The 8,733-nt window shown below is 49.6% G+C and overlaps 1 protein-coding gene across 1 annotated transcript in view; it reads left to right on the forward strand.

Moving 5' to 3' along the window:
• Positions 1-8,733, forward strand: part of MYO1F (myosin IF) — a 32,184-nt gene that overhangs the window by 22,297 nt on the left and 1,154 nt on the right. Inside the window, exons 20-27 of the mRNA XM_023746116.1 lie at positions 5,339-5,453; positions 5,548-5,717; positions 6,322-6,467; positions 6,843-6,989; positions 7,167-7,315; positions 7,649-7,732; positions 8,333-8,528; positions 8,612-8,725. Coding sequence (XP_023601884.1) covers positions 5,339-5,453; positions 5,548-5,717; positions 6,322-6,467; positions 6,843-6,989; positions 7,167-7,315; positions 7,649-7,732; positions 8,333-8,528; positions 8,612-8,725 — 1,121 coding nt within the window. The remainder of the gene's footprint in view (positions 1-5,338; positions 5,454-5,547; positions 5,718-6,321; positions 6,468-6,842; positions 6,990-7,166; positions 7,316-7,648; positions 7,733-8,332; positions 8,529-8,611; positions 8,726-8,733) is intronic.

Here is an 8,733-nt window from a genome sequence, read left to right on the forward strand (position 1 = left end):
GGATAGTCCTTGGTGGCCAGGAAGCAGGTAGAGAAACACATGGGTGCCTGGAAAGAATAAGGATGCATGGCTTATCCAGAATGTCCTTTTGTCTCTTGTTTCCTTTCTTCTTTCTTTTTTTTCCTTCCTCCATCTCCTTTTCTTCCTTCACTCCTTCATTCATGAACACATCAGGTCCCTGAGCCTGAGATTCATGTCAAAGTGGCATTTTTCTTATCCAAAACTAGCCTCGGGTCCTGATACATCAAAGACAAACCTCATTGCACATCCTCCAACATAGGAACCCTCCAGTGAGCTACATCAGCTCTTAGCCTTTTATCAAAAGGCTGGAAGCACCACCCACACTATGCTGCCTCTGCGTGCAGGGAAATGATGAGGAATATGTCCTGGGGAGTCATGTACAGCACAGTGACAAGAGTGAACAATGCTGTATTATACAGTTGACAGTTGCTAAGAGAGATCTTCAATGTTCTCACCACACAAAAGAAATGGTAACTATGGGAGGTGATGGATGTGTTAGCTGACCTATATGGTCATCATTTTGCAATATAGAAGTGTATCAAATCAAGTCATGTACACTTTTAAACTTTCAGAGTGTTACATGACAATTATATCTCAATAAAGCTGGAGTAAGTTTTTTTAATCCTCATCTGAGGATAGTTTTTCCATTGATTTCTGGAGAGAAGGAAAGGGGGGAAGGAGGGGGGAGAGAAACATCAATGAGATGTGAGAGACAAGTTACCTCTGGCATGAACTCCTACTGGGGCGGGGAACCTGCAACTGAGGTACATGGCCTTGACTAGAAATCGAACCCGTGACCCTTCAATCCATGGGCTGGCGCTCTAACCATTGAGAAAGCCAGTCAGGGCAAGAGGGAAGTTTTTGTTTTTTTTAATCCTCACCCGAGGATATTTTACCATTGGTTTTTAGGGAGAGTAAAAGAGAGAGGGAAAGACAGAGAAACATCAATGTGTTTTGGTTGCCTCCTGCACACAACCCAACTATGGCCCAGGCTGGGAAGGAGCCTGCAACCAAAGGTACATGCCCTTGACCAGAATCAAACCTGGGACCCTTTGGTCCACAGGCCAACGTTCTATCCACCGAGACAAACTAGTTAGGGCAGGGGGCAGTTTTTTAAAAAAATCAACAAAAAACAGGGCAAGGAATCCCCGAAGGGCTTGCCTGGGCCCTGTTTCTATGTGAGGTTGGAAAGCAAACAGGGAGATGACCATGTCAATGAGCTTAACTAGTTCACCAGATTCTCAGGCGAATCTGGTTCCCAGTCTGGGATAAGCTGGAACAGCAAGGAAAGGTTTGCTGGGTATAGGGCCAGGGCAGGGCCAGCCAGGTGCCCTCTGGCACCTGCTCTGCTGGCACCTGGAGACAACCAGGAGACTGTTGAAATGATTCCCTTGAAGTTACAGTACTTAAAGGTAACTGTTCTCTCACCAATCCAAACAACACAGAGGGGTGGACACTCTGAGATTTCACAGATACGAAAACAGTCTGTCTTGGGAGGTTGGGAAATTTTGTCGCCGAATTTGTCCACATCTACCTCCTAGAGCTTTTCCCTATGGATGCACTTTGCTCCAAAAAAATATAAAGTCTGGAATCTCATTCAAAGTCAATATTGTTACTAACAGAAACTTATCACAAACCAAAATTGTCCATGGCTAAAAATATACCTGAAACAATTCAATTTGTAACCGATAAGAAAAAAATGGAGAGAGGGAGAGGAAGAAAAATAGGAGGATGGGTGGGAGAGAAAGAGAATCTATCTTGCCTGTTACTGGCAGATTGTAAAATCTGACTCTGAAAGAAACATAATATAGACACTGCAAAAGATAGACAAAATAAAGCTAGCACTAAGACTATAGAAGGTAAAATCAAATTTTGACAAAAACTGCGGCCTGCACATTTTGAGACTGCAATTTTTTTTTTATATTTTATTGATTTTTTACAGAGAGGAAGGGAGAGGGATAGAAAGTCAGAAACATTGATGAGAGAGAAACATCAACCAGCTGCCTCCTGCACACCCCCCACTGGGGATGTGCCTGCAACCAAGGTACATGCCCTTGATCGGAATCGAACCTGGGACCTTTCAGTCCGCAGGCCGACACTCTATCCACTGAGCCAAACCGGTTACAGCAGAGACTGCAATTTGAATGATAAAATTTACAAAGGTAAAAGCTTGGTGGGAATTTTTTATAATGGAAAAAAAAGACTGGTAATTTGCACAGGAAATAAAAATTATCCTAATGAGAATAATTTTAGTGAAATGAAAATGGGGGAGGAGGGGAGCATTAAAACAGTTTGACTATGCTATATCAAAAACTGATCATGCCCTGACTAGTTTGGCTCAGTGGATAGAGCGTCGGCCTGTGGACTATAGAGTCCCAGGTTCGATTCCGGTCAAGGGCATGTACCTTGGTTGCAGGCACATTCCCAGTAGGGGGTGTGCAGGAGGCAGCTGATTTATGTTTCTCTCTCATCGATGTTTCTAACTCTCTCTCCCTTCCTCTCTGTAAAAAATCAATGAAATATATATTTTAAAAAATGATCAAGGGCCCAGCCGGCATGGCTCAGTGGTTGAGCGTGAACCTATGAACCAGGTCAGTTTGACTCCGGGTCAGGGCACCTACCTGGGTTGCAGACTCAATCCCCAGTATGTGGCACTAGCTGGTATGGTTCAGTGGATAGAGCATTGGCCTGCAGACTAAAGGGTCCCAGGTTCGATTCAGGTCAAGGGCACATGCCCTGGCTTCGGGCTTGATTCCCTCCAGTAGGGGGCCTGCAGGAGGCTGCCAATCAATGATTCTCTCTCATCATTGATGTTTCTATCTCTCTCTCTCCTTCTCCCTTCCTCTCTGAAATCAATACCAGTAAAAATATATACTTTTTTAAAAAAGCTGATCAAGGAATTAAGTGAACCAAATGGAGTTGGAGCTTCTCTCAACCACAAATGCGTTCAAGTGAGATGATTCTGAATTGGATTGTTTCTTGTAAACATGGACACAAATTATCCTTGGACATGTTATACACCTGTTGGCCTTCACTCTCCATCATCCCAGGTATATTAGTTTCCCGTGGCTGCTGTAACCAAGCACCACAAACTTGATGGCTTAACCCAAAAGAAACTTATTTTCTCACATTTCTGGAGGCAAGAAATCCAAAATCAAGGTGCCACAGGGCCACGCTTCCTCTCAAGATTCCAGGGAAGAATCCTTGCTTGCCTCTCCCTAACTTTTGGTGGCTGACAGAGATCCTTGGCGTTCCTAGGTTTATAGATGCATCTGCCACCTCTACCTGTCATCACATGGCCTCCCCTCTCCGTATAAGGACACCAGTCATATTGGATTTAGGGCCCACCCTACTCCAGTGTGATCTCATTTTAACATGATTACATCTGCAAAGACCCTCTTTCCCGATGAGATCACATTCTCAGGTTCTGGGTGGACATGAATTTTGGGGAAGACCCTATTCAACCCAACCCACCAGGATAAGCTTCGACTTGAATCCTGTCCCAGCCCCCTTCGCACACCTATACCTGCCCTCCGCAGCATAAAGGAGATATATTTTGAACTCTGTAGACAGGAAGGCTCATTTCCCAAATTGAAAACAAATTCTCTTTACTGGGCAGAAATCACTTGTCCCATCTTCCTAAACAGCTAAAGGGAAGGGGGTTCCTGTTTGACTGGCTCACTCACAGTTCTACAGGCTGGTCTCCCATTATTCATTCCTGTCCCCCTCAGCAAACCAGAGAATTAATGCACCTTCCTGCCCTCCAGACAACCTACACGAGGCATTACTCAGACACACTTTGTACACAGACCCACCAACCACAGAATATTAGAGGAACAAAAGAATACACACACAAAACTGCAATGTTGGTTTTTCTTCCTTGTGAGAAGACTCCAAACCTTATATAGTTATAAACACCCACGGCTATACAAATCCTCCAAGTTATATTTTTAAAGTGCATTTGGACCAGGTATCTGTAGAATCATCCTTTTAGTCCTTGCAGGAAAGCCTGGAGTTTCTGGGAGATATCAACCACCTTGGCCAGCAAAGTGGATAGCCAGGCTTTGAGCAGTGATGGGTATTTGTGTATTTGAGAAATCGTTCTGAGTGAAGGGTTAATTCTTTTTATAAAGCCCAATTTCATCTTCAGTATTTCCCATCTTCACTGATGTCAATGCTATTTCTTTTATCACTAAATGTATGTTTGAATTAGGATGTTTCCCAACCATCTGTCCTATTCCAATTGATAGTTCTAGTCCTTGACCAGCACCTCACTGTTATTATTACTATAGATTTATAACTCTTCATATCCAGTGGGTTCCTCTCCTTGATATGCTCACCCGTTATTTTTTTTTTTTAAGATATCTTTCATGGCATTTCCACTATACTTTGGTCAAATATAGTTTATTTTCTAAGCACTCTCTGGACCAAGACCCTTAAAACTCAAAAGTCTGGCCCCGACTAGGTGGTTCAGTTGGTTGGAGGCCGGGTTGCATAAGGGAGGCAACCAATCGATGTTTCTCTTTCTCTGACCCTTCTTCTCTCTCTAAAAATCAATAAACAGCCCTAACCGGTTTGGCTCAGTGGATAGAGCGTCGGCCTGCAGACTGAAAGGTCCCAGGTTTGATTCAGTCAAGGGCATGTACCTTGGTTGCGGGCACATCCCAAGGGGGGTGTGCAGGAGGCAGCTGATTGATGTTTCTCTCATCGATGTTTCTAGCTCTCTATCCCTCTCCCTTCCTCTCTGTAAAATTTCAATAAAATATATTTTTAAAAAATAAATAAAAATCAATAAACATATCATCAGATGAGGACTGAAAAAAACACCCGAAAGTCTGCTTTCTGCACAAGATCTCTATTACCATGCATGGCTGTGCAGGTCATACACTGCATAACCACAGTCGCCTGCCATTAGATGTCCATGTTTACAGTACTGTTCTTCTAAAATACACATTGATTCACATTCCTAACATCTCTGAAGTTGGGGTGCACCTCACATGAAAGGCATAACATAGCATAATTAGTAGTGTGGGATAACATGATGTTATACCATTTCTGGCAAAACCACACAGCTGTAATAGGCAGAGCTGGGATTTGAACCCAACCAGGCAAGCCAGTTATAATTTAATGCAGGGGCTTGTGCCACATATTGGGAGGGAATCCTGGGTCACATCATGTGGAGGAAGAAAATTTTGACCATAGTGTGATATAGCAGGGGCCTCTGAGCAAGAGCATGTGGGTGGGGTGGGCTCAAGAGAAACTGGAGACTGTGGCCCTGGGGAGACACTAGGACCCACCACCCCTCCATCCCGCCCAGCTCTTTCTTCTAGAAGAGATGCGAGAGCGCAAGTTTGATGGCTTTGCCCGCACTATCCAGAAGGCCTGGCGGAGCCATGTGGCAATCCGGAAGTATGAGGAGATGCGAGAGGAAGGTAAGAGGCTGCAGGTGGGAGGCAGAGGGTGCAAACAGATGTACCTGGAAGAGCCAAGCCACAACCTCTGCCCCCACACCCTGTGTTCCCACAGCTTCCAACATCCTGCTGAACAAGAAGGAGCGGAGACGAAATAGCATCAATCGGAACTTTGTTGGAGACTACCTGGGGTTGGAGGAGCGGCCAGAGCTGCGTCAGTTCCTGGGCAAGAGGGAGCGTGTGGACTTCGCTGACTCGGTCACTAAGTATGACCGCCGCTTCAAGGTGAGGCACCAGCAAGTGGGTATGTCCAGAACCCTGGTTCCAGCCTGGCACCCCCATCAGAGGTACACCCTCACCTGGCTGGGGCACACCTGCCCACAGGTATATGCTCAACTAACACAGATACATCTATCCATCAAATATGCCCTTATGTAGCCCAAACACACCTATCCATCAGATGTGTCTTCACCTGGCCAGATACATCTGTCCACAATTACACACTTACCTTACCCAGAAGCCCTGACCACAGGACCATTCTCACTTATCCTGGAAACATCTATCCATTAGGTATCACACACTCACTCAGTCTAAATAGACCTGTCAATTAGACACACCTTCACCTAGCCTAGACACCTGTGCACAGCTACTCTTACCTGACCTGGGTACACGTGTCCAGCAAGTATACCTTTACCTATCCTGTACCTTTTCAGACACCCCCTTCTAGCCAATATAGCCTTCCTTAACCTCTTATTTATTATATAACCACTCATATACCTTCACATGAAGGGACACCTTCACCCGACCTACCAGCACCACCCTCTGCCTGGAATTGATCCCATGCCCCAGGCCCCTGCCATCAGCCTCTATGGTAACTGCATCCTCACAGCCCATCAAGAGGGACTTGATCCTGACGCCCAGATGTGTGTACATGATTGGGCGGGAGAAGGTGAAGAAGGGACCGGAGAAGGGCCAGGTGCGTGAGGTCCTGAAGAAGAAGCTGGAGATCCAGGCCCTGCGGGGAGTTTCCCTCAGGTGAGGCCAGGAGTCCACCTGCCCCACAGTCACTCTCTTGTCACCCTCAGCTGTCCTCATACTTGCTGCCCCATCTGTAACCCTGACCGTTTTACCTGCTGCTATACATATAACTCTCTCTTGGCCCCACACGTCACCTTCACCAGCCCCCACATTCATGATCCTTATTTGCCCCTTGCACCTGTCCCCTCCCCTGACTCCTTACCTGGCCCTTCTCTATTACCACCTTCTCCTGCTCCCTCCCTTCTCCCGCTTCCCCCACCTGTTAACTCCTCACTTGCCTCTTACCTGACCCTCCCCGGCTGCATCTCACAGTCACTCCTTCTACCACCCTCACCCATCACTACCACCGGCCTTTCCTCCTGCCCTCCCCAGCACGCGGCAAGACGACTTCTTCATCCTCCAAGAAGAAGCGGCCGACAGCTTCCTGGAAAGCATCTTCAAGACGGAGTTTGTCAGCCTCCTGTGCAAGCGCTTTGAGGAGGCAGCACGGAGACCCCTGCCCCTCACCTTCAGCGACACGTATGGCCTCCCCATCACCACCGCATCCTGGCGCTAGTCTGGGCCCAGCACCCCCTCCGGGCCCGCGGACCAGCTCAACTGCTCCGCCACCCACCGGTGCCCCGCCGGGCAAGGATGGGTGGGGAGGTCCTCCTACTCGGGAGGCGGCGCCCATACAGCTTCCTCCTCTCCCCACAGACTACAGTTCCGGGTGAAGAAGGAGGGCTGGGGCGGAGGCGGCACCCGCAGCGTCACTTTCTCGCGTGGCTCCGGCGACGTGGCGGCGCTCAAAGCTAGCGGCCGAGCCCTCACCGTCAGCGTGGGTGATGGGCTACCCAAAAGCTCCAGTGAGTCTGCGCAGAAGCGGGGGGCGTAGCCAAAATGGCGAGGCCAGCAAGGGACCAATCAAGGCTGGAAGGGCGGAGCCAGTGAGGCGGCCAAGGGTGAGGGAGGGCCATGGAGGAGAGGGAAAGACTTAGAGGAGACCAATGATTGGGCGAGAGATGAGGAGGGGGCGTGGCCAAAGAGGCAGCCTGTGAGCCCTGGAATGGGTGGGTCCTGGAGAAGAGAGGCCAATCACAGTGCGGAGCTCTGGAGCGGGCTCGGGCCGAGCCAGAAGAGACTGGGCTTGTGGGCGGGGCCGCCGCTCAAACGCCCACATCCCTTCCCTTGCCTTCCAGAGCCCACACGGAAAGGAGCGGCCCAGGGAAGACCGCGAAGATCGGCCCCGGGCCCTTCTCGGGCGGCGCCCGGGCGCCCCAGGGGTGAGGAGGTGCCCCCCACTAAGGGTCTTCCCCTGCTGCTTGTGGGCTCCGTAACCTGAGCCAGACTGCCTGTCCGCGCTATCTAACAAGCAGAGTGATAACGCTCTACTTCTCTATCCAGAACTCTCCATAGCGCCCCATCTTCCACATAATAAAGGCTAAGCTTAGTTTGGTACTCAAAGCCCTCCGGAATCTGACACCTGCTATAACCACTGACCTCTCCTCTCCTCTCCTCTTACACTCCTGTCATACAAGCTACATCTTATTTTTACCAACTTACCAAATTTGCTCTTACCTCCAGGCCTTTGCTGGAGCTGTTTGCTCTGCCTGTCTCCCAAATTCCCACTACACTTGAGTTCCTATTCATCTTCCAAGACCCACCCCAAAAAGCCCTCCTACAAGGGTGGGGGCGGGGCAGAGTCTTACCCCTGCAGAACTTCTCTCGTCCCACCTGGCCCCTGGGTCCCTCCCTCTGGCCCAGTCACCATACCGGATTGAGTGTGGCTGCCTCCTCCCTCAGACTGGGAACTTGGAGACAAATCCTCCCCACATCCTCCCAGAGCATCCTAATAAATGCCTCCATCCTTGTTCCCACCACAGGTCTGGACCGAAACGGGGTGCCCCCCTCTGCCAGAGGAGGCCCTCTGCCCCTGGAGATCACATCTGGAGGGGGCTCTCAGCGGCCTCCCCAAGGCCCTCCACCCTCAGGCCAGAGGGCCAGCAGGCGCCCCCGGGCACGGCCCCCCTCCGAGCACAACACAGAATTCCTCAATGTGCCTGACGAGGGTGTGGCCGGGTAGGTGCGGTGGGGGGGCAGCCCCGAGAGGTAGGTGGGCAGGGGAGTATCTAGGGCTGTGATGGACACCCCTGTGCCCACAGCATGCAGAGGAAGCACAGGATAGGGCAGCGACCGGTGCCTGGTGTGGGCCGACACAAAGCCCCAAGCCACAGAACCCTGTTCCTGCGTGCCGGGCATTGTTATCAAGAATGTGGGCCAAAAC

The sequence above is a fragment of the Myotis lucifugus genome, unplaced genomic scaffold (genome assembly GCF_000147115.1).
Source record: "Myotis lucifugus unplaced genomic scaffold, Myoluc2.0 scaffold_628, whole genome shotgun sequence".
Lineage (NCBI taxonomy): Eukaryota > Metazoa > Chordata > Mammalia > Chiroptera > Vespertilionidae > Myotis > Myotis lucifugus.